The sequence below is a fragment of the Carassius auratus genome, linkage group LG30F (genome assembly GCF_003368295.1).
Source record: "Carassius auratus strain Wakin linkage group LG30F, ASM336829v1, whole genome shotgun sequence".
In the NCBI taxonomy this organism is placed as follows: domain Eukaryota; kingdom Metazoa; phylum Chordata; class Actinopteri; order Cypriniformes; family Cyprinidae; genus Carassius; species Carassius auratus.
Genome location: NC_039294.1, coordinates 1,059,493 through 1,086,117, shown reverse-complemented (window position 1 = coordinate 1,086,117; position 26,625 = coordinate 1,059,493). Strand labels below are relative to the sequence as shown.

The window sequence follows — 26,625 nt, the reverse complement described above, 5'->3', positions numbered from 1 at the left end:
GGTGATCTATTCCCCAGTGAAATAAGATATCCTGCAATTTACCAAGGCTTTAAACTTAGCAATCTGAGTCATGTCGCATCTTAATCTTTTGTTGTCTTGGGATTACTCTTATTTAGGCCAAGATGAATTATAATGTTTTTTTGTTTTTTCTGGAATGAACAGTTTTCATTACATGCTGATCCTCTGTTGGACTTAAACGTCAGCATTATGTGGAGAAATGTGTCGACCTGGACAGAAAAGGAGGGTATTTTAGGGCATTAACACAGACACATTCAATATCTAAGAACAGCTGTGTTGTGAATCATGATTAACTGAAAATTATATCAATACAACAACACACTTGTGTCTTGCTTGTGTAAAAAATGCTCATATCAGCCCGAATAATGCTCTCTGTCCAAGATCAAATTTGAGTTTAGGGCAAAAATTAAACCCAAAATGTGGGGTTTTAAAAATTTCCTTTAAGTTAATCACAGAGTTTCAAATACACCAAAATCTACTGTAACAATAGACAGTTTAATGTAAGATGCAGTCAGATTCTAGCACAGCAGATCTGAGACACAGGTATCACTAATAGCCTACAATAACAACAACAACAACAATAACAAAATAATAATAAAATAAATCTTCTTCGAATGGGCTTAACCTTCAGCTTTCTCAGAAATCTTTTGCTGACATCTAGTGTTTAAAATACGAAGAACTAGTTGACGCACATAAAATTTGGAGAAATTGCTCTGAAAATATAATTTAAAGTCATTGTTGTGCAAAGCATCAAACAGAAATGACAAAAAGTAAGTTCAGCAAGAAATATTTTGTTTGATAAAATGTATTACATATAGCTTACTCTTTTGGACCATGTGTGTAAATGATGACAGAAATTTCATTTTTATTTAAATTTGTATTATTTTTATTTTTTATTTCATTTTAATTTTTTATTTTTGGTTGGCCATGTTGGGTAAATTATTACTTTAATAATCTGTGCAGCGCCACTTCAAAGCCAACGCGACTATGGCCAATGGATCAACCGCCAAATGGTTCACCAAATTTGTTCAAAACGTGGATTAAGAAATAAAATGCTAATGTGGGTTGCTCGGGGATGAACAGTTCTGATTTGTTTGTATATTTTGTTTGGCAAAATTGAGCAAAACAGACATCGTTTATAAAATAACACAATATTAACTTCTTAAATTAACTGTTGTATAAGATGAGTAATGTTAATTTATCACATTTGCACTGCTGTGATATTGCACTTAGGCTACAGCTCGTGTGATATTTATTAACTAGCCTATGTGATGTAAATATGAGACAAAATTTCAAACGGGCATTTTGCCCCATAGCTTGAATTTTAGGTTTTCTCTCTCTCTTATATATATTAGTTCTGTCAAACCATTCATCGAGATTATTCGGATCCAAAATCAATGTTTTTGTTTACATAATATATGCGTGTGTACTGTGTATTTATTATGTATAAATAGGCTACAAACACATGCATGCATAGACTATATTTAAGAAAAATATGTTACGTTTATATGTTAAATAGATTTATATATGATATAATTTATATGAATATGTCTTTATATGTACATAATATACACTGTATATATGATACATATAAACAAAACCATTTATTTTGGATGCGATTAATCACGATTTTTTATATATATATATATATATATATATATATATATATATATATATATATATATAGCTATATATGGTTTATACTGTTTTGACTGTCTCTGTTTTGACTGTCTTTTAAGAAAGATTTGTAATTACAAGGCTTTAAAATACATTTAAAGATACACCCTTGTAAAATGAAGTGTCTGGCATTCTTTTTATTTAATGAAATCAATGAAAGCAATAAGTCACATTTTTGATGGCAAAATGATAGGCTTTTAAAACATCAAGGCAGAAAAATGAAGAGATTTTTTTTCCAGACATCCTTTAACTTACATGAACAAAAATAAATAAACAGCTATAGAAGCTATAAAAGAGTCTTTGGGATTCCTACCAGTTTGTAGCCAGAAGGAAAAGAGTGGCAGAGACGTTAAAGAAAACCCTCTGATACAAAAGAAAAATCACATCACTTTGTCCTTCCACCACTAAAAACTCACACTGCAAACATTACCTCACGAGAGAGACGTTTACTACACTACACGACAGCTACTCATCATAAACAATCTTCATCTATAAATTCATCAGTCTAAATACTGATTCAAAATTAATGGTTTAAAAAAAAAAATGAATTATATAAATACATCTCTCCATCACCTTTGCCCTTGAAGAGAATAATACAAGAGGACCCATCTGACTGGGGACAAGAACTGGTTGCAGAATCATACAGTAAGTGCCATAAAAAGGGCTTGTAGATTTGAAAACATACACAGTTTGGCTTATAAATATGTTTAGTTGTTACTGTAAAAGATCAAATGTTGCATGATGGACAAACAACCTGTGAGCTGGGCTTGCCTTCAAATAAAAGCATGCTCGCTTATGAAATATTAAAACATTTATTTACTGTGATTCAACTACATGTTTGAAAACCGTTTTGTTATTACACTGATTAATATTACACTATTAAACAACAAAAGCCCAACTCTTGCCGTTGGTGCAGGAATTTGGTATATAATGGAAGAAAACACTTTCATCCTCATCTCACCACATGTACAATGTTCCAAGCTAAATGCTGTAAGTTTGGCTCTTTTATTACATTATACTGTAGCTTACTGTTGACTAACTAGGATCGTTTTGAAGGGTTGAATGGGGCATATATTAATTTTGGCTGCAATTGCAAATGTATTTGTTGCTTCTCAGCTGAGGTCAGTGATGTTGGTGTTCCTGATATTGTTGTTATTTTGATGATGTTGTTCTTGGATCACAGATACTGGTGTTTTTCGGGTGTTCAGTTGGTGCAGGTGTTGATGTTCTTGCCGTCGGCTGCATCATCAACCAGAGACAGATGGTAGTCTGTGGCCAGAGTGAAATGAGAAATGCATCCCACTAAACCTCGCATGTACTGCCTGTTAGTGTGCAAGGCGATCTCCTTCATCCCCCCTGGAGAAGTGTGAAATCAAAATCACCAACAGAACTAAACAAATACATGTACAACACATACACTACCATTCAAACATTCTTTTTGTTTTTTAGTCTCTTATGTTCACCACAGCTGCATTTATTGGTTGCAAAAAAAACAGTAATATTCATGAAAAATGATTACAATTTAAAATAACAATTTTCTTTTTGAATAGAAATTGTATTTATTCATGTGATGCAAAGCTGAATTTTCTGCACTATTACTGCAGTCTTCATCATCACATGATTCTTAATCAGAAATCATTCTAATATGCTGATTTGCTGTTTAAGAAACATGCTTCATATTTTTATCAAAACTGTAATCAATTTATTTCAGGATTCTGTAATGTATAGAAGGTTCAAAACAAACAGCTTTTAAACATTATAAATGTCTTTACTGTCACTGTTAAACAATTGAATGCATCTTTGCTGAATTTCTTTCAATAAAACCACTTCTGAATGTTAGTGTTTTTTTATTCCTACTTTATTTCATACACACTCTTGAGTGAACATCTACTGTCATTATCACAATCTTTAGCACATTGCAGTTAACTTCATAATTGCATTTATTCTTACCAATGTAAAGGTCACCATTGATGTTCAGCTGTCTCATCTTTCCAGGAGATCGGCCCGTTTTAGCTCCATAATCATCAACGGTTAGTTTACCAAACTGTCCATCCCTTCAAACAGAGACGAAACCATCTTGACTGTTAAACTGAGAAAACTACAGATGTTTTAAATGGTGCAAATTGCCTGACATTTGACGTAGAATTTACAGCTTAAACAGTTTTCATGCTCAAAGAAAACAAATATGCTAAAGTACAGTATGTGACATATTGAGAAAGACATTTTAATGGCAAATGTCTGACCTGACAGCCTTCACTCTGTGCCATTTGCCATCACTAAATGTGCCATTAATGACCACAGTGGCAGCTCCGCTACCAAGATTATAACTGTAGAGAGAAGAAGAGAGGTTAGGAGGACCTTAAGATCTGGAAATTGTCTGACATATTAATGTAAATCTCATGTCTTTAAGCATATGGGTGCATGCAGATGTATATGTTGTTATACCTGAAAATGAGCGCCCCGTCTTGAAGGCCGAGAGACAGGTAGTCACTGTTGGCTCTCATTGGACTGTCCCCCCGCCACAGTAAAAGACCATCTTTAGATGTGCTCTTAAAACGCATGAACATGTTTGTTCTGGAACCTGATACCCTGCACAGACACGCACAGATATATTAGCATGTGTGCATGCATGTACAGAATGTACAGAAAAGACAAAATCTTCATATTAAGCACAGAGTGCAACAATTGAGTTCTTTGGGAAATAGATTTTTAACTTATAAAGACAGGCCTACACTGAGCTCCAATGAAAATGCTTTTGATGAAGCCATCGGTTTGGATTATTTCACATGACTTGATTTAACAGTGGAATTCAAGGTGGGAAACTACATTACCCATGATACTGTGCGAGACTGCACTATCCACACACTCTTCCATTAAGCACTGCAAATGATGTAATGGACATTTTGCTTAAATCTATTGTTTTTATAATTATAATCAATAACTTTAAATGAATAGTTTTATATTTTACAATTGTAAAATTTAGTTTGATTGTCATTTGCAGTGCTTTCGATGGATTGTAGTTCTTTTCCTCACTAAAGCAGTTAAGCACATATTATTATTTTTTTCGAATACTTTTTAATTAAAATCCAACTTTGTAATGATTCACCTCATAGCTGCTTGGTTTAGTTTATGGCATATAATACATTAACAAAGACTTTGAAAAAAATCCCTATGAGAAAAATGAATGGAATAAATACTTTTAGAACCAAGGCTGCTGAAAAAGTGTGCAGGGACTAATTGACTCTATTGATTTGAGCGCAGTTATAGAGTGTAAAAGCAAAAATACTCTACCTTTTGAGGATATCTCTGTTGTCATATGTCAGATAGCTGCGTCCAGTGAACTGGGGGATCTCAATAGATTCAGTGACAGCTGATAAAGTGAACAACAAAAGGTGCACAGCTCTGTTACATGCACTAGATGGCAGCACACATCATCAATACTCTAAAGCCAAATAAGATTTTGCCTCTAGTACTTACTGTTTAAGCAATAATTCCCACATTCTGCACAGTGAGAGCACAAAACAGAATAAAAGAAGCTTAAGAAAGATTTTGAGGTGTTATGGAAGAAGTCTGCAAAGAATATCAGAGCGACATCTCAGTCTAAAACCAAACAAAAAATACTACGGGAGGAAAGTTTTCACTTAGCGCTCAGTCCCACTCCTGGATATCTGCCTTCCTGCAGAGTGTAGTTTCAACCTTATACTGATAATTTGAGAAGCACCATGCAAAGCTTAGTAGTTTGCATTGTTTGCAGTAATACTCATATTGTAATTTGCATTTTAATCTGATTTTGTATTTAAAAACACAACCTGATCAAATAATAAGTCAAAGAGGATATGCATGATGGCATGTAAGATTAAATGTTGTGCAATGCATTTTGAGATACATTATTATTGTTTTGTTTTTTTCAGTTTAATTAACTATTTTTATAAGCTTTTGTCATTTTTTAATGTGCTTTTGTAATTAAAATGACATAACATAATATATATAATATTATTTATTCAAATATGTCTATGTTAATTTCTATATAGCTGTAAATTATTTTTATTTTTGCTTTAGTTTTAGTAATTTTTGTAAATTATTATAGTTAAATAAAAGCCAACCTTTCTGCTTTTTAGGATTTGTTAAATATTATTATTACAAAAGTGATTTTCAGAATTGTAGCTGTAGTCTTCTGTTAACAATAACATATAACATAAATTCATATGAGAAATCTGCATACCTTGAAATAGTAAGAGTAGTATGGCAGTAAATCATTTAACATTGACTACTTTTGGAATTAAATACTGCATGGTGCACATCATGTACAGTACTGTGCTGCATGCACTAATTTTAATGGGATAAAGTATGTTTCTCGCATACTGTACATTATGCATTTGTCAATAATTGCATCGGGAGTATGTAAGGATTCCATTCTTAACTTATCCCTGGATTATGGCTTCAAGTTTGTGTGATTCAAATTTAAGCTAAACTTTGAACGGCAGATCTTCAGGAGCACCTATGCCTTCGAGTTGTTTGCTTTCTCACCTTTCTGACAGTGTTTCCCATCATACCCAAGCGTACAGTCACAGTCGTATCCATCCCACTTCGGCCTGCAGGTTCCTCCATTAGCACACGGGTTCTCCACACACGGGTGATCAGCGTTCAACACGTTCACCCCAAAAGCCTGACCGGGATTCAGCTCTATAGTGCGGTCATTCAGAGTGATCTGGGTCAGGAGGAAAGAATGAAAATGATATATGAATCTGCATACATCTGTAAAGAGTCAGGTGCTGCAGCATTGGACACTAAGCATATTCAATCTCATATTGAATTAACTGCTGCTGAATTTACACTTCTTAATAATCATGACTATTTGTTAACATTGCTATGTAGTTGTTAGGGTGCAGTGGGTGTCTGTAGTTTCTAAACTCTAGTACCTTCTGCACAGTTCCACTGAAGGGTCTCAGGACGCCAGCGCTCGTCTTAGTAATATCATAATTAGGAACTCCTCCAATATAGAGAGGAGAACTACATTTGATCTGTGTAAATGCACCCTGAGAGAGAAAGAAAACAAGAGAGAGAGAGAGAGAGATTATTATTAATATTCTTGTTGTTATACAATACACTATATACATACAAAATAATAAGAAAGCATACAGATCCCTTGTTTTATACATTTATAGATTTTCTTGTCATTAAATGATGTTCAAAAGCCCATATTAAGAGCAAAAGTGTGTTTTCACTCTCATTAAAGGAAATTATGTCAAGTAAATAAAACGCTAAAATGAAAAATATAATAAAATAAAATATCCCGATTTTCTACTGTCATCTATGAGAATCACCAGAAAGCCTGTAAAACTCCACATCTCTGCAGCTGGAGCCGAGTCTGGCATCTCCACAGCAGCTCTCCAATAAAACCCTTAAGTGCTTAAGATCCGCAGACACACACTTCAACACACTCGAACATACAAACGGCTGGGCTCTCAGTGTCTTGCTTCTCAACAGTTTCAGATTCACACAAAAGCATTTAATGAATAACATTACCCATTACCTGCAGGCTGCAGTAATTACAAATAACAGAAAATATAAGCCATAAGAGGTCAAACTAAACCCAAACCACGATGATAACCCAGACTAAAGCATACAGTACCACTGCTGTGCAGAAGACAAAAGACATGCCAAACATTTAGAATATAATGAAACATTTGTAAATGATATGTTGCTTGATATGGCCAAAACTTCAACAGGGCATGACTGCCGTTTTTTGAATGGCTGTCAGCGTAGAAAGATGAGAAACTTGACTTCTTGCAATACTCCTCCTAGTACATCAATTCAAACCTGTCTATTTTGCCAAGCTACAGAGTTCATGCATATTCTGAAATGTTTCTAAATGCAATTCATGCAACAAAAGTTTTCTTTTTCAGGTCAGCTACTGTCAAAACAGAGCAGCAGTTTGCCATGTTTAGCAGCTATCTGAATAATATCCAGGGTTAATTTTATTAGCTAAAAACCATAAAAAAGCATTACTTTAATAAATGAAATAAAATAAATAAAAATAAGTCAAATGTATGTTTGTATACGTGTCATGTCTATATAAACTACATAGACAGAATTTAAAGAATTCATGAAAATAACAAAATTGCTAATCCTTTAACTAAAATAAAAAAGGGGGAAAAAAGGATTTTATTATTTTGTTATTTCATTATTTAAGTACTTCAAATTACACCAAATAAGCTTACATTTTTAAATATTTTATTTCATTCCAGGTAATTTTTTTAATGGTTTTAGTTTTAGTTAACTAAAAACCCTGGATATACAGTATGTAGTACCCTAGAGGCAACACTATGAATTGAACAGAAACATTTCAGAAATCCACAATGCTCGAAATGGAGTTCATCTAAACAGAAAAAATACTTTCTCTTTGGACTGTTACAAGCTTTTCCTGAATAGATAACATCCCTAAAGTTGCAAAGACTAAAGTCTCAAACCCAAAGAGATATTCTTTATAAAAGTTAAGGCTCATCCATTCTGTTTTATTATTGCTGTGCTCATTCATGACAGGCTGCATAGATGGGCAGGGAGTTTTTGTCCAGAACAGAACCATACCGCCAAACCAAACTCTATGCTAAGTGTCTATCATTTTGACGACAGTGGTCCTGACATACATTTTTTTAAACGTCCAAAAAAAAAAGGCTTCATTGCATATCTCTCTTGAAAAAAACCCACATTTGAGCATATTTTCTCTCCTAATTGTCATGTTTGACACGGCTCATGTGTCTGTCTGTCAGTGCCAGACTCTCTCTTGATGTTTTCATTTCCACCAGACCAACGCGTGCGTGTTTTTCTGTCACCGCAGAGCAAACTGAGAGCATTACGTGTCAGCATGTGCGTGTGTGATTCCCATGGCTTGACAGTGAGAGAAAACTTTCCATTAGTGGACCAAACAGAGAAACAGGAAGCTGGCGCACACATGGAAACAAAACACTCTTATTCTGCCCTCATACACACCAGAGAGAACCAGTCAAAGGTGTGGACAATTGTGCTCCACTAGTTCTCTGCACATACTACAGACCGAATGTGAGCGCTTACACAAAATATCAGATTGTGTTCATCTCGAACTTGTGCAGTCTGATTGCTTTAGCTTCATTACTTCTGAGACTTCCCTTATTCATCAAATTATAATAAATAAACAAATAAAATATAAGCAATGCATTGTATAAACAAACAAAATGGTAGATTCTCATTTGCCAAGGCTTCTTAAATGCGTGTGAAGGTAAGATTACATTACAATAACAACATTTTGAGTTCATATTGTTTCTCACACAAAATTATCAAATGTCTTGGGATATTACATTTCTTGTCAAAATAAACTGATAAAATAATGACAAATAATAAAATAAAAAACTTTCATTTTAAATAAAAACACAAATAAAATAAACTAATATATAATAAAAAAAAAATTATCTAATCAAAAATAATAAAAAATACAAAGTAAAAGAATAATAAATAAATAAACATTAATTCACTTAAATTAGTGAATACATTTTATAACCCTATAATGTCTTATAATAAAACAAAGGATACAGTAGTCTATGCATTGCTGTATACTGCACATTTGGCAAAGGTTGTTTGTATATTCTGTGTATTCAATTTGCATAATGTGCACAGTACAGTATATTTATATTGCAGAAACAGACTGCATGTTTGTACTATTCAGAATACTTAAAAACTGGAAAGTACTATTTCCAGAATCATTGTGTATTTAATGTATTTGTCATTTTCAGCATAATCAATAACTATTTTGCCCATTACCAAAGCAGTGCATGCATATTCTTACTTCTGTAAGGAGAGGCTGAGTTTGTCTGTGCTGGATTTGATCTTGTTCTGAGCCTCGAGGTGGTTCATGCCGTCAGTGCTGATGCCGTCGATGGACAGGACCTGATCTCCCACGGCCACTCCTGCTTTAGCAGCCTTTCCTCCATCCGACAGCTGAAACACACAGAGAATCAACAAATCAACACAGGGACACATATCTTACTGTTAAATATGCCACCAATTGATTGGGTGGCTCCTTTAAATATAAATACCAAAATACCTACAGTTAATTTTATTTTAACTTAGAATCTCAGTTTTGTGAAGTATAAAACTATATATATATATATATATATATATATATATATATATATAAATCTCTTGCATGAAAATGCAGTAAATACAAAAATACTGTAAAATCTTATTACTGTATTTTCAGCATCATTACTCCAGTCTTCAGTGTCACATGATCATTCAGAAATCATTCCAATATGGCTTTTTTCCTGCTCAAGAAACATTTCACTTTATTATAAATGTCAAAAATAATATTTTTATGAAAACCATGACTTTTTTAATATTTTTTGATGAAAAGAAGGTTCAGAAGAACAGCATTTATTCGAAATAATAGCAACACAACTCTGTAAAAGCTTTAGGAAACAATTAGAGAGCATCAGTAAAAGAGATTCCCTTCAAACACAGCAGAGCTTTCAACAGTAAACCACTCAAGACAAAAGTTCAGGTTTAGTGCAAAATAAACTCAGTTGAAGTGGTGCGTAAATCACATCGAACCTGAGGCCGGTGTGGTCAGGCCAATTCAAACACAATTTAAGTAAAGATAACTCTGAAAGACTGCAGTACACTTCCAGTCTCAAACCACTCGAGTGCTCTTCAATTATCACATGACCACCTCTTTAATAAGATTATCTTATATAAACTCAAACCCTGCAGATGGCAGACATATGTGTTCATGTGTGCTCAGCTGTGTGCCTTTTATACGAGACGCTGTAAACATCTGAGACTGCATCTCATTCATCAATGTTTTGCTACGATCCTGCATGAAAGCGGCGCTCGTTCTTGTGCACTCAAGAACACATTTATGCGGCGGAAAGACAAGAACCTGGTTGAAAACATGTGGTACAAATATGCAGCTTCGCTGGTTTAATGCCACAATAACACAAAAGCGCACCGCGTTCTTTGATTTCTGTCATAACTTCTGTTTCAACTGGAGAGTAAACAGAAATAAAACACAAAGAGCATCTGAGAGCAATTAGAGCGCGACGGCACCCAAAGACAACGCGGACGCTGTTTTTCAAGAAACCACAATCTGGGGATAGCTAAAGCAAAGCCAATTTGAAGGTGGAAACACATAATTAACTTGCAAACATGTGTTTTGGGGTTGTTTCTGAGCCGTCGTGTGCGATTGTAAACGCTTCTTGGGTTCTCTCATTAATGCGCTTGAGAACATGTGGCCTGTTGGTCTTTGATTGAGTTCAGTTGCATGCTGTGCCCTCGAGGACAAGAGCGGACACTACACACACATAAACACACACATTAAACACATCTCAAATCAGGAAGTGAGTTTCAAAAGAAAGGAAATGGGACCAATATGAGGTCTGATGGAAGAACAAAAAGTGTGTGTGTGTGTGTGTGTGTGTGTGTGTGTGTGTGTGTGTGTGTGTGTGTGTGTCTGTGTGTGTGTGTCTGTGTGTGTGTGTATTTGCATACATATGTGTGTATGTTTAGTGAATGGGGTCAGGTCATTCTGATTCATCCGTAGGGCAAAGACGAACTCTGGTTGGAGTCTTTAAAGAAAAAATAATGCAGCCAAGAAGAAAATGCATGCATTTATTCATTGACTTACAGAGTTTCTAGAGCTGCAGATATAAAAGATATTAAATAAATGTCACAAATTGGGTAAGAACATGTGCTACCTTTTTAATAAATTGATCAAATTCACATTTTGACTTGACAAGGAACTACGACTATAACTTAACTCCTGGTCAATTCATCACAATACTGATTAATAGTATTGTGATAAAAAAATACAATTTTGACATATTCTTAGAATTTAAAATAACTGTGTTCTATTGTAATATATTTTAAAATGTAGTTTATTCCTATGATGACTTTTCAGCATCATTACTCCCGCAGCCTGTATGAGAACACTTATTTTGGTGTGTTTTAGCTGGGCCTGAATCTGGTGCTAAATATTTTTACTACTTGTTTACTCATGTGGTGTGTCGGTGGTTTTGAAAGTCAAGACGCAAACGCCAGTAATTGGAGAGTTGCTGGTTTCAGTGCTGGTTAGAGCACCAGTGCCAAAAGTTTTCATGCGACAATTGACACTCAACGCCAAACTATGTTCGCAAAGGAGAAAGCAGTTATATAACAGTGTAGACATTTGGTAATTCTTGGAATAGTTCACTCAAACAATACATATTTGCTCAGTCTCAGACCATCCAAGATGTAGATGACATTGTGTCTTCATCAGAATAGATTTTTCTGGGTGAGCTATTCCATAAAAGGAGCATTAACCCACAAAAGTAGATGTTTAGCAAAAACTTCACACTGCTTCTGTAAAACACAGAAGCATTATGTACAATAGTAGATATAAAATCTCATTCATGTTGTCTTGAAAAGTGCATTCAGTTTCCCAGTAACACCAAAGCACATATAAACCTGAAATAAAACAGTAGGTGATTTACCCAGCGTAACCGTGAAGTCATAGCGCATACAGATGGTCTGCCACTCCAGCATCAGTGGTTTTACTGTTTCTGTTGCACGGCTGCTGGGTGAACAGTGAACAGAAAGTCTATTCAACTTCATAAACGTCCCTCAGAGACACGCCACCCCGTTCAGCGAAACTAGGTGCGTTCATTAAACTCACATAAACTAGCTGTGAATACTCATAAAATGCCTTATGTGTGTGTCTGAGGCATGGCACGAGTGCTGTCGCAATCAATACTAATGCAGTCTGTGCATAGAGACAGGCCAAAATGGTCAAGAAACGTCACTGCTGAGAGACAGAGAGAATGCTGTAATATTCAGATGAAGTGTGTGAGACAGATACCATTTGCTTCATCACGTTACACTGAACAGATCTGCACAAATAATTAAGCCATGTTTTCAAAAAGTCAGACAGAGGGGCATTTCATTCAGTCTTGGATAGTAATGAATGCTTGTGTTTGTTTCTGGCACTATAGCAATATAAAAAATGGGTGATTATTCAGTTAAAGGGAATTCATGTTTTTATTCAGCATGGATGCATTAAATTGATCAAAAGTGACAGTTCTACATGGTTTCTACAAAAGTATTCAACATCCATATAAATAAATGTTTCTTGAGCAGTAAATCAACATATTAGAATGATTTAGGATGGATCATGTGACACTGAAGACTGGAGTAATGATGCTGGAAACTCAGCTTTCCATCACAGTAATAAATTGCATTTGACAATGAATTCAAATAGAATATTGTAATAATATTTCACAATATTACTGTCTTTACTGTATGTTTGACCAAATTAAGCCTTGGTGAGCATAAGAGGCTTCTTTAAAAAACATTTAAAAAATAAAAAGTATCATCTTCAAGCTTTTGAACGGTTTTGACCAATCAGTCAAGCACTGCAGAGTGCTGTGTAATCAGACAGCAGAAATGGCTGAATGAATGGTTGAATTTTTTTCCTGCTCGTCTCACGTTCACATGTGGAATCTTGCAGGCGGTTTTGGGCAGATTTATAGGTGAGACTGGAAGCACAATCTGCTGACATGATCAGGAGAAGTGGTACAGTTTATACTTGAATGCTATGTCATTAATAATTCAGTGAAATTGTTATATCAGATTTCAGGAGGAGCAGAGTAATCTTCATTACATGTTTTCTCACAAGGGACATTAAATGGACCCGACAGATACATATTCTTTCCTGTGTATATTTTTAATTTAATTCAACAGTTTTTGATAGTTTTAGTTTTAGGTAAAAATAACTAAACTGATTTAAATTACTGTGCTAAAATAATCTCACTAATAAAATGTCAAAATATCAAAATTAAGAGCAATTTCTTAGTCTAGAAACAGTATACTATTAACAAAAATGTTCTGAACATATTACCAACCACACAGTAACACCCTAGCAACCACCCACAACATTCTACAAACAATATACTCTTAAACAACACTCTGAGCACCTTAGCAACCACACAGTAACACCCTAGCAACCACCCACAACATTCTACAAACAATATACTCTTAAACAACACTCTGAGCACCTTAGCAACCACACAGTAACACCCTAGCAACCACCCACAACATTCTACAAACAATATACTCCTTAACAACACTCTGAGCACCTTAGCAACCACACAGTAACACCCTCGCAACCACCCACAACATTCTACAAACAATATACTCTTAAACAACACTCTGAACACCTTAGCAACCACACAGTAACACCCTAGCAACCACCCACACCATTCTACAAACAATATACTCTTAAACAACATTCTGAGCACCTTAGCAACCACACAGTAACACCCTAGCAACCACCCACACCATTCTACAAACAATATACTCTTAAAAACATTCTGAGCACCTTAGCAACCACACAGTAACACCCTAGCAACCACCCACAACATTCTACAAACAATATACTCTTAAACAACACTCTGAGCACCTTAGCAACCACACAGTAACACCCTAGCAACCACCCACAACATTCTACAAACAATATACTCCTTAACAACACTCTGAGCACCTTAGCAACCACACAGTAACACCCTCGCAACCACCCACAACATTCTACAAACAATATACTCTTAAACAACACTCTGAACACCTTAGCAACCACACAGTAACACCCTAGAAACCACCCACACCATTCTACAAACAATATACTCTTAAACAACATTCTGAGCACCTTAGCAACCACACAGTAACACCCTAGCAACCACCCACACCATTCTACAAACAATATACTCTTAAAAACATTCTGAGCACCTTAGCAACCACACAGTAACACCCTAGCAACCACCCACAACATTCTACAAACAATATACTCTTAAACAACACTCTGAGCACCTTAGCAACCACACAGTAACACCCTAGCAACCACCCACAACATTCTAGAAACAATATACTCCTTAACAACACTCTGAGCACCTTAGCAACCACACAGTAACACCCTTGCAACCACCCACAACATTCTACAAACAATATACTCTTAAACAACACTCTGACCACCTTAGCAACCACACAGTAACACCCTAGCAACCACCCACACCATTCTACAAACAATATACTCTTAAAAACATTCTGAGCACCTTAGCAACCACACAGTAACACCCTAGCAACCACCCACACCATTCTACAAACAATATACTCTTAAAAACATTCTGAGCACCTTAGCAACCACACAGTAACACCCTAGCAACCACCCACACCATTCTACAAACAATATACTCTTAAACAACACTCTGAACACCTTAGCAACCACACAGTAACACCCTAGCAAGCACCCACAACATTCTACAAACAATATACTCTTAAACAACACTCTGAGCACCTTAGCAACCACACAGTAACACCCTAGCAACCACCCACAACATTCTACAAACAATATACTCCTTAACAACACTCTGAGCACCTTAGCAACCACACAGTAACACCCTTGCAACCACCCACAACATTCTACAAACAATATACTCTTAAACAACACTCTGAACACCTTAGCAACCACACAGTAACACCCTAGCAACCACCCACACCATTCTACAAACAATATACTCTTAAACAACATTCTGAGCACCTTAGCAACCACACAGTAACACCCTAGCAACCACCCACACCTTTCTACAAACAATATACTCTTAAAAACATTCTGAGCACCTTAGCAACCACACAGTAACACCCTAGCAACCACCCACACCATTCTACAAACAATATACTCTTAAAAACATTCTGAGCACCTTAGCAACCACACAGAAACACCCTAGCAACCACCCACACCATTCTACAAACAATATACTCTTAAACAACACTCTGAACACCTTAGCAACCACACAGTAACACCCTAGCAAGCACCCACAACATTCTACAAACAATATACTCTTAAACAACATTCTGAGCACCTTAGCAACCACACAGTAACACCCTAGCAACCACCCACAACATTCTACAAACAATATACTCTTAAACAACATTCTGAGCACATTAGCAACCACACAGTAACACCCTAGCAACCACCCACAACATTCTTCAAACAATATACTCTTAAACAACATTCTGAGCACCTTATCAACCACACAGTAAAACCCTAGCAACCACCCACAACATTCTAGAAACCGTATACCATTAAACAACATTCTGAACACCTTAGCAACCACACAGTAACACCCTAGAAACAACCCACAACATTCTACAAACTTTTTACTGTTAACAAGAATGTTCAAAATACCTCAGGAACCACACAGCAACACTCTAGAAACCACTCATAACATTCTAGAAACTGTATACTGTTAACAAAAACATTCTGAGCACCTTAGCAACTACACAATAACAGCCTACAATCCACAACATTCTAGAAACAGTATACTGTTAAAAAAAACAAAAACATTTTCAAGACCTTAGCAACCACCCACAACATTCTAGAAAAAACATGCTCTTAAACAACATTCAGAATACCTTAGCAACCACACAGTAACATCCTGGCAACCACCCACACCATCCTCCTAGCTTTTTTGCTGCAGGTTTTGCGCAGGCAAATGCCAATCACATTTCCTTCAAACTTAGAGAGAGAAAACATCTATAGTGGTACCTCCATGATGGCACAGAAAGAGAGAAACAGAACACACACCCAGCTGTGATCCTGTGAACTGACACTAACCAGAATGTAGCAATGTTCCAAACCACAGTTTAATAAAGCCTGGTTTAGACCAGATCCCTGTATTAAATCCCATCATAAACCAGAACTCAGAATATTAAATCTCTGTAAAGCTGGCCGGGGTACAGTGAAGGTCCAAACCAACCCAAACTTCCCACTGCTTTACACACACACAAAAAAATAAATAAATCACACTCCCACAACCTCAGACCCGTCCACGTCCAAACCGTCACAATCCCCCCAAACGTTTATTTACAGTCTAAAGCTGTCACAGCGCCCATCCTGTCTGAAATCAGCACAAACGCTCAAAGAAATACTGCATCTTCAACCTACAACTACTCGCCAGAAAAACTGCAGTTTAATCCTCACGGCTGAAACCTGCAGAGCACTTTACCATCACATGAACTGGAACATTCTCATTTTATCTTATCAGCAACAAAAAGTTTATCACCCACGCATACACACTCATCTGGAGATGATGTCATGAGAAATCCAAGACAAAACTTGAGACAGCAGGTCTGCTTTAAGTAGTTCAACTTCAGTTAAGCTACACACATGACTCTCTACACTCTTAAAAATAAAGTATGTGAAAGAGGATGCCACAGTGATGCCACCTTTCAGTGAACAGCTCTTAAAAGAGCAATTTCTTAGCGTGAAGAACATTTTAGCAATCTAAAGAACCTTTTTTTCACTATAAAGAACCTTTCGTGGATTGAAAACCTGATTCAGATTGGTCACTGCACCAAATTAGCTTTCCATCAAATACAACCAATAAAATTCAATTTTAATTCAATAAAATCAATTTTATACGAATAAAAGAATAGCTAGTTTAAATAAACAATTTAATTATATAATTAAATAAATAGAAAACATTTTATTCATTTAAATAAACTTTTTAATGGTGTACTTATAACACTATTTGTTGGAAAAATGTTGCTAGAAACGCTGGATGACTACATTAGTTTTGTAAACAGCTGAGCTACTGTTATACTGACAAATGCAGTTACTAGCATCACTAATACTGACTTCCCAACAATTCAAGACTGTAAGTCATAGACTTATGATGTGTCCAGCTAGCTGACGGCTGCGCTCCCAGTTTTTACTGAGGATCTGAAGTTGAAATAACATCTTTTATGGAGTGTGAGTAACGTCTGAAGCGGGATCCGAGAGAGCTCTCGCTCTATTGATAAAATATTTTCACTGGCTTCCCATCTTAGCCATAAACCAGACCATCCAGCAGCCAGAAGAACCACAACATCACAAACTAAATAATTGTTTTAAAATAAAATAAAATTATGAATAAAATCTAATATTTTATTTTAATTTATACATTTTATTTGAAAATAAAATAATAAATAACAATGTAAAATAGCTTGTAAAACACAACAGCATCATTAAAAATGCGTAATAAAATAAATAAAGACTTTAAAACACTGAGATGAAGAGGGGGGCCCAGAGGAAAAGAAGGAAGATTCTGGAGAGGGGGAGGGAAGGAAATAGAGAGAGGCAAGGAAAATCAATTAGAAGGTCATTTACATCACTCCTCTGCCAGATGGCATTGTGGGAATAGCTGTCATGCATTGGAAGCCCAAATGGGTGTGTGACATAAGTGCATCTGAGTGTGTGTGTGTGTGTGTGTGTGTGAGAGAGAGAGAGAGATACTGTAGATAGAGAGAGGGTGGAAGACTCATTAGGAAATAAAAAAGTATGAACAGGTGGAAAGGAAAGGTTACATAGATCACTTAACAGATAAAAAGATTAATATTCAAGGGGGAGTGGGGTAAACTGTGCCACTTGTGTATTAAGTTTGTCCTGAAGTCAAGATGAAATGAGATGGAGGTAAAACTAAGAGGCTTACAATGTCTGCTATCAAGTGACGTTAGAAAAAAGCACCTATAAATATATACAGTACACAGAAATACGTCTTGTCAAAAGTAGTCCACATCAGGACTAGGTCCATGTAACAGTTTGCAGCTCTTTGTTCTTTGCACCATCAAAATTAACCAGATTTTAATTTTACCCAAAGTTATTTGCACTGTATTTCAGCTATACATCATTTTAATTCATGCACTCTAGAAATTAAACTGCTGGCTTTGCTAGAAACATGATCTTCTGTTAGAGCTAAAGGAACACTATAAATGCAATCCCAATTTATTTTTATGCACATTATTTGCAAAAAAACAAAACAAAAAAAGTTTAAACGTGAGAATATTTGAATTGCAAAGAGACAGTTTTGTACTGATGTTTGCAAAAGTATTTCTGGCATATATAATTTATCCCAAAAACCATTTAGCTACCGATGTTATTCTGGGAAATTAATTTATAATTCATTTTTAATCAAATAATTTGAATGGGTTTATACAGTGGCAATTCACCAACATAATAACAATAAATGTTGAGCTGCAAATAAGCATATCAGAATGATTTCTTAAGGATCATAAAACATCTTTTAAAAAAATAAAATATTTTAGATAATTCTTAAATACTTTAAACTGTAATCATCGTTCACAATATTACAGTTTTACTTAATATTTGATCAAATAAAGGCAGGCTTGGTTAGCAGAAGAGACATTAATTAATCAATACATGGGTTTGATTTAATTTGACATGCAAAAAATATTTTCTCCTGTGTATCTCTCATTCACAGGCAGCTGTAAATTATGGGTATTTTGTAAAGATATGATGACATTATAAACACAGTTTCACAGCTCTCTCCCCTATACATAATGACAGGGTCAGAAACAACAGAAAAACAGACAATAAGAGAATGAAGAGGGGGGTGAGAGATCATTAAAGGGTACAGATGGTGTCGGGGGGTCAGAAGGGGTGTATTATGTTTGAAGGAGTGTGTGTTCATACTCACCCGTGAGATGGAGAGAGGCATGTTGAAGTCTTTCCCCCCCTGCAGTCTGAAGCCCCAGGGGGCCGGACCCTGTAACACCACACTGTATTTACCACTCATAGCTGTCTGATATAAAACACACCCGCAGAGGCTGCCAAACACTCAGAAACTCCTCACAGAACGCCCTGGAGAGACAGACAGACAGACAGAGAGAGAGAGAGAGGCAGAAGAGTTCAGTCAGACATCGTTGAAAAAGCTTGTGATTTAGAACTAGATTTGGACTTTTTCTAAATAAAATGTGAGTGGAAAAACTCAATGCATTTCTATGCTGTTGTTAAAATGTTAAGGGTGGTTTTTACTCACAAAAGCCTTTTCGAAGTTTCTGAGCAATAGAAACAGAGAGGCTTGCCCTATGAAACACTGCTAATGAAGTTTAGTAGCAGAATAAAAAACCTATTTTTAAAAAACATGCTCAGTCTCGATAAAAAAATTATTGTGTTTTACATACATTTCAGTTTAAAAGTTTGGCTTTTTAAAATATTTTTACGCTCACCAAATCTAAATTTATGTGGTTAAATAATAATAATAATAATAATAATATTAGGAAATATTATTAAAATTTAAAAACTTTTTAAATTTACTATTTACATTTACTATTTTACTATCATTTAAAATTGAATTTATTTATGTGATGCAAAGCTGAATTTTCAGCATCACTGATTCAGTCTTCAGTGTCACAACATCACTTCAGAAATTAGTATATGCTGAATAGAATGCATGCATGAATAGAACGTTCAAAAAACAGCATTTATCAAAATTAAAAATCCTTTTTAACGCCATAAATGTCTTTACTATCACTTTCGAACAATTTATTGCATCCTAGCTAAAAGCAAGCTTCTGAACAGTAATGTAATACAAAAAACAATATATAATCCATAAATTAACATACATTTAACAAAGTTAAAGAAAATAAATCGTTCCGCATATGTTATTCAGATAACTTTACCTTCAGAAAGCAACAACCTTGACAAAAAGAAACAGACTTCTCTGCAATTCAGGTCGAAAGGTCCAACACAAAATGATCCACTCAGACAGCAGACTGTCCATTTATACCCATCTATCAGAGGGTGTGTGTGTATTTTGGGGGTTGGGATGGGGGTGCTAGGCTTACACACTGATATTTTGGGAACAGACCCTAGACGTGCTGCCAAATATTAAGAAGGAACCATCATAAAGCCACCAGAACCCTAAACAAAGGTCCTGAGATTAGACGATCAGGATCAGACGCTGGAATGTTCCACGGGTCAGATGGGTGTCCCATCACCGGCACATTTCTAGAGGGAATGCTTTAGCCTGCCAGTATCTCTGTCTATTGCTCATATTGTCCAATAATTCATCATGGACAAGAGTAAGATTACTCTAAACACTGAAATACAGATGAGATTCACATGTGATCCATGCTGTCATCACGCATTATCCAGAATGCTCTTCATCTGCTATCAGTAAGACAAATGTTACTCTCATTAAACAAACCCAAATGATGGAAAATTATAGTAATGTTTCTAGAATGTTGTACTGTGCTGTGGTGATTGTGCACGGCTTCTGTTGCACTACAATTTCCAATTCGATATAAATATGGGTGGATGGAAGATGGTAGAAGGATGATGGATAAATGGACGGACAATGGATGGATGGATGGATGGATGAAGACTGAAAGATGAGAGTTGAATAGACGGATGGATGACTGGACAGATGGATGGAAAGATGGAATGATGGATGAAAATATGGGAAGATGACAGATGAATGTGTAGATGGATAGATGGATGGAAAGATTGAAATATGATAGAAAATGTATGAAAATATTGCAGATGGATGGATGATGGCTGGATGGAAAGAGGATGGATGGATGGATGGATGGATGGTAGAGGAATGGATGGATGGATGAAAGAGGAATGGATGGATGGGAAGAGGATGGATGGATGATGGATGGATGGATGAATGGTAGAAGAATGAATGGATGGATAGATGGATGGAAGGATGGTAGAATAATTGATGGATGGATGGATGGATGGATGGATGGATGGATGGATGGATGGATGGATGGATGGATGGGAAGAGGATGGATGGATGGATGGATGGATGGATGATAGAGGAATGGATGGATGGATGGATGGATGGGAAGAGGATGGATGGATGATAGAGAAATGGATGGATGATGGATGGATGGATGAATGAATGGTAGAAGAATGGATGGATGGATATAGAGAAATGGATGGATGGATGAATGAATGGATGGATGAATGGTAGAAGAATGGATGGATGGATGGATATAGAGAAATGGATGGATGGATGGATGGATGAATGAATGGATGGTAGAGGAATGGATGGATGGATGGGAAGATGGATGGATGGATGAATGAATGGATGGTAGAGGAATGGATGGATGGATGGATGGAAAGAGGATGGATGGATGAATGAATGGATGGTAGAGGAATGGATGGATGGATGGGAAGAGGATGGATGGATGAATGAATGGATGATAGAGGAATGGATGGATGGATGGATGGATGAATGAATTGATGATAGAGGAATGGATGGATGAATAGATGAATGAACGGACCATGTGTGTGTGTGTGTGTGTGTGTGTGTGTGTGTTTGTGTGTGTGAGTGTGTGTGTGCTGAGTGAGGGGTTTGTCCGGTATCTGACCCAGATGTAATATCAATAGTTTAAAACTCATCATACTCAATGTGTTCATCTCCCTCTCCACACACACACACACTCATCACTCTTGCCACAGAAGTGCAGCAGTACACAATATGGAAATCACATTAGTGGCATAAGATAAATGATATATGCGGACACACACAATAGAGCATTCAGAGGCATGCTGAGTGGCGGCAGTAAGTAGCTTTAGGCTTGAGTGAGAACAGCTGAGACCAAAGCCAGAACAATACACGCTGTCTGTGTGTGTGTGTGTGTGTGTGTGTGTTCATAATAGCTGTCGGATTAAGTGCTTCTCTGGTTTACAGTTTTCTCCAACAACATGCGTTATAGATCCAGCGACTCCAGCGGGAGACACAAGGAAAACAGATTGCTGCTTTGTGTTGTGTTTCTTCTGGCCGCTGGTCATAGATGACCTTATTCATTAGCATTACAAAGAGATTTAACTGCATTAACCACATTTAAGTCACAATTGCAGTGTGTGTGTGTGTGTGTGTGTGAGACATTTCTGACTAAAAATATCATGCGCATAAACTCAAAGAATCTGTCTGGCTGTATGCAACTACTAATCTAATTTAATCCTGATCTGTCTGCACTGAATCAATGCAGTTAAACCAGACGAGTAACTAATTCAGTCGTCTGATACCTGCTGACAATGCTTTCAAACCTGGAACTCTAATTGCATAGAAAAGATGTAAGGTATCGTTCATGTCTGGAGCAAAAGCACTGTAGGAAGGGTTAAACGCAGAAGTTACGATTTTGAGTTTGTTCAAATCTCTAAATAAGAGCAAGAGTTTGACTTTTTGAAACACTGCTAAAGCAATAACTAAAGCCCCAAAAGGTGCTAGTTCCTGGAACAGTGAGCAGATCTTCACAAGGACCAATCAATGTTCTGCATGCTAAAAATAAATAATGAAACAGTGTCTGCGCATCTGAGCATCTGAGCATCTGCGCATCTGCTTGCTATGCTTACATGTGAATGTGTCGGTGACCCATGAGTCAGTTGAATTTATGGTTTATATACCAATTTGTAAATATAATCTCCTGAAAAAGTTTTCTAATATTGGTTTTCAGTTTTAATTTCCTTTTAAATGTAATTTATTCCTGTGATGCAAAGCTGAATTTCCTGTCTTCATTGACACATGATCCTTCAGAAATCATTCTAATGTGCTGATTTATTATTAGTGCTGGAAACAACATTATCAGTGCTGTTTTTTTCTGCATTCTTTAATGAATAAAAAGTGAAAAAGAACAGTATTCATTTAAAATTAACAACTTTTCTAACAAGTCTCTGAGTCTAATGAGTCTTTGCTATCACTTTTTATCCTTTTGACACATCCTTGCTGAATAAAAGTTTTCATTACTTTCAAAAAAAAAAGAAAGAAAAAAATGTAATCCAAATTTGACTTCAAACTCTTGAACGGTAGTGTTAAGATTTCCATTTTAATAAATACTGTTTATTAAAAAAATATATATTATATATATATATATTAATAAAAGAATCCTGGAAAAAGTATAACAGGTTCAAAAAAAACATGAGGCAGCACAACTGTTTTGTACACTGATAATATAATAATAATAATTTTTATGCTTGGTAATTTAGTGATTTAAATAATTTTCCTCATCTGCTGCCTGTCTAATTTGCTCATCCAGAGCAGAGGGGTGAAGACAGACATGGACCCTAGCCTGAATAACATATGACATCCCCCCATCCATATGTTGCCCTCCGAGACATTATGAGACAATACAGTTCCTGAAGAACACTACCAAATCCTAACACTACCAAATCCTGATTTCAGTTTATTCTCACCATTTCACACTTAACATTTACTCCATGCGTTATGGATATTATTAGGCAATTTGCAGGCATGCCATGTCAACACAAATATCGATTTTGCTAAACTTCGTTTTTCAAATCTAACATATTTTACAAAAAAGAAATACTGCGTGAATTCATTAATTTCATCAGTGAACATCAGTGTGGTTTCAACTCACTCAAAGCCCTTATAAATTAGTATAAATTAAATAACCAACGTCATCATTGTTTTCTATAGTTCTTGATTAAAGTAAACACACACACACACTAACACTAGCATGCATCACTAGAATGCAGATAAATATAATATAAGAAGATAAAACTAAAGGGTTGAACTGTGTTTCTAAAACAAGTGATTCGGATTGGGCAAGTTGTCACATTTATATAAGAACATGCTGTTTATGAGTTTTATCAGTTCTATGAACAAAACAATGGTATATTTTTATTTGTATTATTATTTTTAATTGTCTTACTCTTTTCAATCTGCATTTAAAAAAATGGTTATTTAAAACTGCATTTTAGAAAATTACTTATTTTACTTATTTTACTTAAGACAGTTTCACATTAAAAAAAAACATATTCTTCTCAAATCGGCGTCAATAAACAGCAAGTGCTGTAGTGACAACTTGCCCCGCTTTCCCACACACTAAAAGTATTTAACTGAAATTCATGTAAAACCGTTTTAAAGTTTCTCCTGTCTTGCGTCATGTGATGAGCTCGCGCTTACCTGTGCGCGCAGGTCTGGAGATGAGTCGCGTCGCGTCTGTGCAGCTGCGGCGGCGCTGCGAGCCTCATGTGGTCCCTCCGCTAGTGACGTCATCAAACGTGGGCTGGACCTACAGAAAAAAATAAAACACTACAGGGACCTTCCCGCAACCCCCATAAAGCTTTTTATTTTTTACTTTATAAGGACGCTACATTGCATAACATTTTTTTTAACTACTATTAAGCAGCTTATATTCCGACCATGCAATAAAAGTATGTATTAAAGAAAAGGAAAATTAAGTATAGTTGAATTATATTTAATTTATGTGACACATTGCACTGATGAAAAAAAGAAAGAAAGAAATGTATTGCTCATACCACGTAAAAATAATGTACAGGCAAATATTTATAAAATAGGAATATAATATGAAATATAAAATATGAAAAATTTAATTTTGTAATAATTGAAATTGTAAAAATAAAGTGGGTGAAAAATACAAAATACTATGTCCTGGCAAAAAAAAAAAAAAGCTATATATACACAGAGACATTTACATAACTTTGTCAGTACTCTCTCTCTCTCTCTCTCTCTCTCTCTCTCTCTCTCTCTATATATATATATATATATATATATACCTACACATAGCAAATACAATTTAAAATAAATGACTTGAAAAAGCTCAATATATGATAATAAACATAATGTATAAAGTCAGATTGTTTCAGTCTTATGGAATAGTACTTTTACTTGGTGGTGCAGGTTTCAAAAGGTGCAGTTTTACAATTTTGAGAAAAAGTAACACTACCATACTGAATCAGTCATATAAGTAATGATTTATGATGATGAAACCCAAAAATCCTCACATTCACAGAGAGATAACAGTGTTTACTGCACAGCACGGTACCTAAATCACACAGACCCTGTCTGGCCTTTCCCTCCATCCACAGGACGACAGCTTTTACAAAGACTACAGACTCTTTAAACAGTCTGACATGTTAGACAGTCTAAAAGCATGCCAATGATGTTAATGGGGGCTAAATAAGATGTCGTGTAAACACAGACCACACCAATGCATAAAGAAGCTATTATTAGCATCTGTTCAAAGAATGGGGATCAATAATGTACTCTAGTTCAAACTGTCCTCTTGAAAAAGCAGTGAGAGTGATTCCAGTTTATTTTACGCTCTGAGCTAATGCACTCATAAAGCAACAGAGACAAATGAGGGGACTGTTTAGAAATCAATGTGCTCTAAATACAGTCAAATCTCTCTGAAGCACAAGCTAGTCTTACAGATATTAAGGTGAGACAATAGTTACACTATTTACTGAATCAATTCTGCATTAAAGATAATCTGGGAATCATTTAAACAGGTTGTGATGGCATGATATTCAGCGTCCTCTGCTGGATGAAGGATGAAAATGAAGCATTTCCGTGGTAATGCCAACAGTACAGTATATTCAAATTTATAAACGGTAGATTTAAATCAAATAAATTAAGTATGTGATTTTTTTTTTTTTTTATCAATTACCAGTTATTTTGTTTAAAAACTAGATGCTTCTACCTATTTGTGGAAATTACAAAGTTGTTCTGTATTCATGGTGTATATTGAAACATATATCACTAAGTAAGGGCTTTGGCAACAAATATTGGTTTGTAGTTATTTCCAAAAGAAACACACACACAAAATTCAAACAAAGCCAAATAGTACACAGAAGAAAAAAAAAAGAACTTTGGTGGTGAAATAATTCTCTTTCTCTTATATCTTAGATATTGCTAATAAATATCACAAATAATTACAAAGAATCATTAAGGTACATATTTAATTAAACTTAGAATTTAAAAGAAATAGTTTTCTATTGTAAAACATAACCCAAATATCTGTATTATTCAATAATATTATTATTTTTTTTATTTTTTTATTTTTTTATTTTGTACTTTGCTTTAGATAAAGGCTGATACAACAAATACATGTAAGTGTACTTTTTGGTCATTAAAATAAGTAACATGTGGTTCATGTGTGTGAAGACAAAAGGAATGTACAAATATATTATTTTTAGAATTTCTTCAGACAAAAAAAATGTAAATAAAAAAAACCTTTTCAATAAAAACAAATAGCCTTTGATTGTCAAACACACACACACACCTCTAAAAGGTCATTTCTCAAGCACTGATGATT

At 35.4% G+C, this 26,625-nt stretch overlaps 2 protein-coding genes across 2 annotated transcripts; both read right to left on the bottom strand.

Moving 5' to 3' along the window:
- Positions 1-1,828: 1,828 nt before the first annotated feature.
- LOC113067989 (pikachurin-like) lies at positions 1,829-6,267 on the bottom strand. Its single transcript, XM_026240514.1, has 7 exons — positions 6,223-6,267; positions 5,173-5,196; positions 4,987-5,065; positions 4,141-4,284; positions 3,939-4,022; positions 3,646-3,749; positions 1,829-3,051 (listed from the first exon to the last, which is right to left on the bottom strand). The coding sequence occupies exons 4-7, from the start codon at positions 4,260-4,262 to the stop codon at positions 2,900-2,902; spliced, it is 462 nt and encodes a 153-aa protein (XP_026096299.1). The 5' UTR covers positions 4,263-4,284; positions 4,987-5,065; positions 5,173-5,196; positions 6,223-6,267; the 3' UTR covers positions 1,829-2,899.
- A 358-nt stretch (positions 6,268-6,625) lies between these two features.
- LOC113067990 (PDZ and LIM domain protein 7-like) lies at positions 6,626-20,362 on the bottom strand. Its single transcript, XM_026240515.1, has 4 exons — positions 20,212-20,362; positions 19,227-19,390; positions 9,515-9,666; positions 6,626-6,731 (listed from the first exon to the last, which is right to left on the bottom strand). Exons 2-4 carry the CDS (start codon positions 19,323-19,325, stop codon positions 6,641-6,643), a joined length of 342 nt encoding a protein of 113 aa, XP_026096300.1. The 5' UTR covers positions 19,326-19,390; positions 20,212-20,362; the 3' UTR covers positions 6,626-6,640.
- Between the last annotated feature and the right edge of the window lie 6,263 nt (positions 20,363-26,625).